This window comes from Suncus etruscus, chromosome 13, assembly GCF_024139225.1.
Source record: "Suncus etruscus isolate mSunEtr1 chromosome 13, mSunEtr1.pri.cur, whole genome shotgun sequence".
In the NCBI taxonomy this organism is placed as follows: domain Eukaryota; kingdom Metazoa; phylum Chordata; class Mammalia; order Eulipotyphla; family Soricidae; genus Suncus; species Suncus etruscus.
In genome coordinates this window covers 11,694,718-11,697,072 of record NC_064860.1, presented here as the reverse complement: position 1 = coordinate 11,697,072, position 2,355 = coordinate 11,694,718, and the positions used below count along the sequence as shown (strand labels likewise).

The window sequence follows — 2,355 nt, the reverse complement described above, 5'->3', positions numbered from 1 at the left end:
CCATAAACAGGGATCTCCACTGGACCTTGCCATTTCTACACTCATCTTTTATGCTAGCCCTTTCAATTAATCTTTAAAATTATTTCCTAGCATGCCCTCTTATGCAAAATTCTTAAAAATAAAAACCTACCCTGCATAATGTATAGCAACTCTATTGGCACCCAAAAAGGGGAACAAAAGAGCCCTTCTTTGCAAGTTTCCGAAGCAAAATAAAATCATCATATCAAATTTTAAAACTTTTTTTCCTCAAGAACAAAGAATGAAATAGAACCTCAAATGTCGCTTCCAGACATTACAATTCACTGAAATATCATTTCTGCGTCTTTAGGGCAGAGAAATCCAAATCAATTAGGAATATAAGCCAGATGAAATATCAAAAATGCTCTATGATCCCGAGTGCTGATCAGCACATGGAAAGTCGACCGGACATTTCAAAAAATGTTGAGCTGTTAGCCTCATGGGCTTATCGAAGAACAAATCTTTTGCAAAGCAGATTAGAGTTATTTTGTTTGAGGAGCCGCTTGTTTTGCCACCCATCAGGAAGACTGTCAAGTTAACTTGAACCAAATATTCTGGCCTTTTCGCCCTTTCCACTTTTCCACCAAAACTTTGGCCCTCGAGTCAAAAGCCTGTGGCTGAGTGGGAAGAAAACCAAAGTCAAGTATCTAGATTGTCAGCGTTCGGCAGTCAGAGTTTGCACTGTGGCAGGAAACTTGTTGGGAGGGAGAAAGCGGATTCCAAGAGCGACTGTGGGGAATGCGCCCTTGGCCCCCCTACCGTGCTTACTTAGGCTAATAGAAGAGCTTCCCTTTCAGTGGCCCTGGCACTGGGATACCAGACAAACAGCTCCCGACCCCTGGCTGGCGGGGCCCCTCTTCAAGACATCATTAAAAGCCATGCACTCGTTTCACCATCCCCACTGGAAGCTTGGGGTGACCAGAGTTAGGGCGCCTAGCCTGAAGCTCTTCTTGAGTCCGGACCCTGGAAGAGAAAAAACCCTCGAGTGGAAGGTCTGAATTTCATCTCGAACCCACCCAGGACTAGCATGAAAGGAGCAATCAGAGGAGCAAGATAAGCTGGTGGCAGGGGTGAAGAGGGACCCCCCCTCCAAATAAAGCCCCACAGGTAAGAAAAAGCAGAGATTGGCGGGGAGGTGGAGGAGAAGGGCGCGTCTTAGTGCGTCCCCTTGGCTCACAGTCGCTGTTTTTCTCCCACCAGCTTAGAAAGAATGTCAGGATGCACCCCGACATTCAGCTGGCTCCCATGAAGTCCCCCCAGGACTTGCTAAGGAGACCCAAGCACGCCTGACTTTCCCCCCAAGGAGACCCCGATGGTCGGAGCTTCGAGGCGTTGGCCAACCCATGGCGCTCTACCCTTCACTCTGTGGGGACACAACAACCGCCTTGGACTTGGGTGCAGACTTCGTCTTGGCCTCAGCGGGACAGTCGCTTCTCGGGCAAATGGAGCCCCACTTGTGTTTGGGGGGCCCAGATCTGGGAGAAAGCAGAACCGGGAGTTGTGCGTGTGGGCAAGAGGAAGTCGCAGAGGTGGAGGAGGAGGAAGAAGAAGAGGAGGAGGAGGAGGAGATGGAGGAGGAGATGGAGATGGAGGAGGAGATGGAAGGCGAAGGGGAGGACGGAGGGGAGCCGGCAGAACCGGGGAGGAGCGCCTGCTTGCTGGCTCGGCCCAAAAGGAGACGGGTGATCACTTCTGCCCAGCGCAGAGCCGCCAACATTCGCGAAAGGCAGCGGATGTTCAGCCTCAACGAAGCCTTCGACGCGCTGCGCAGGACGGTTCCCACCTTTGCCTATGAGAAGCGCCTGTCGCGCATTGAGACCCTGCGCCTGGCCATAGTCTACATCTCCTTCATGACCGAGCTCCTGGGCAGCTGCCAGAAGCAAGATAGCCGCTGAGCTGAGCCGGGCTGGGGGTGCAAAGGGGGTCCAGGGGAGGGGACCCAAAGGCGTCCTTCTGACCTGCTGCTGGGACTCGCAGTACTATACAACGGGAACCCTCTGCTGCAGGTTGGCTCAGGATTGCCAACTCCCGACGGATCTGTTGTGCTGGTGGGAGTGGGGGTGACCCCCTCCTGCCCGAACCTCTGAAGAGCCCGGCGGTGGGGTGTCCAAGTTGCCCAGGCTCTAGGCGCAAGCATGATTCAGTTAGGGACGTTTCTCTCCTTATTCTCCGGTACCTGTGTGTCTTACAATGAAGACTCCAGCCAAGGGTGAGGGACGGAGTGAGGGGCGCTGATGGCGGCCCCCCCAGGACCCCCCCCCGCCAGCAGCTTCCAGGGGGAGATCCAGGCCTCTGGAGAACGTGAATGAGATTCTGGGGGAAGCCTCAGAAAAAGAG

The 2,355-nt window shown here is 53.4% G+C and overlaps 1 protein-coding gene across 1 annotated transcript; it reads left to right on the top strand.

Annotated features, from left to right (window-relative positions):
* Positions 1-1,598: 1,598 nt before the first annotated feature.
* Positions 1,599-1,913, top strand: FERD3L (Fer3 like bHLH transcription factor). The gene has a single exon (XM_049785977.1). It carries the CDS (start codon positions 1,599-1,601, stop codon positions 1,911-1,913), a length of 315 nt encoding a protein of 104 aa, XP_049641934.1.
* Positions 1,914-2,355: the final 442 nt, after the last annotated feature.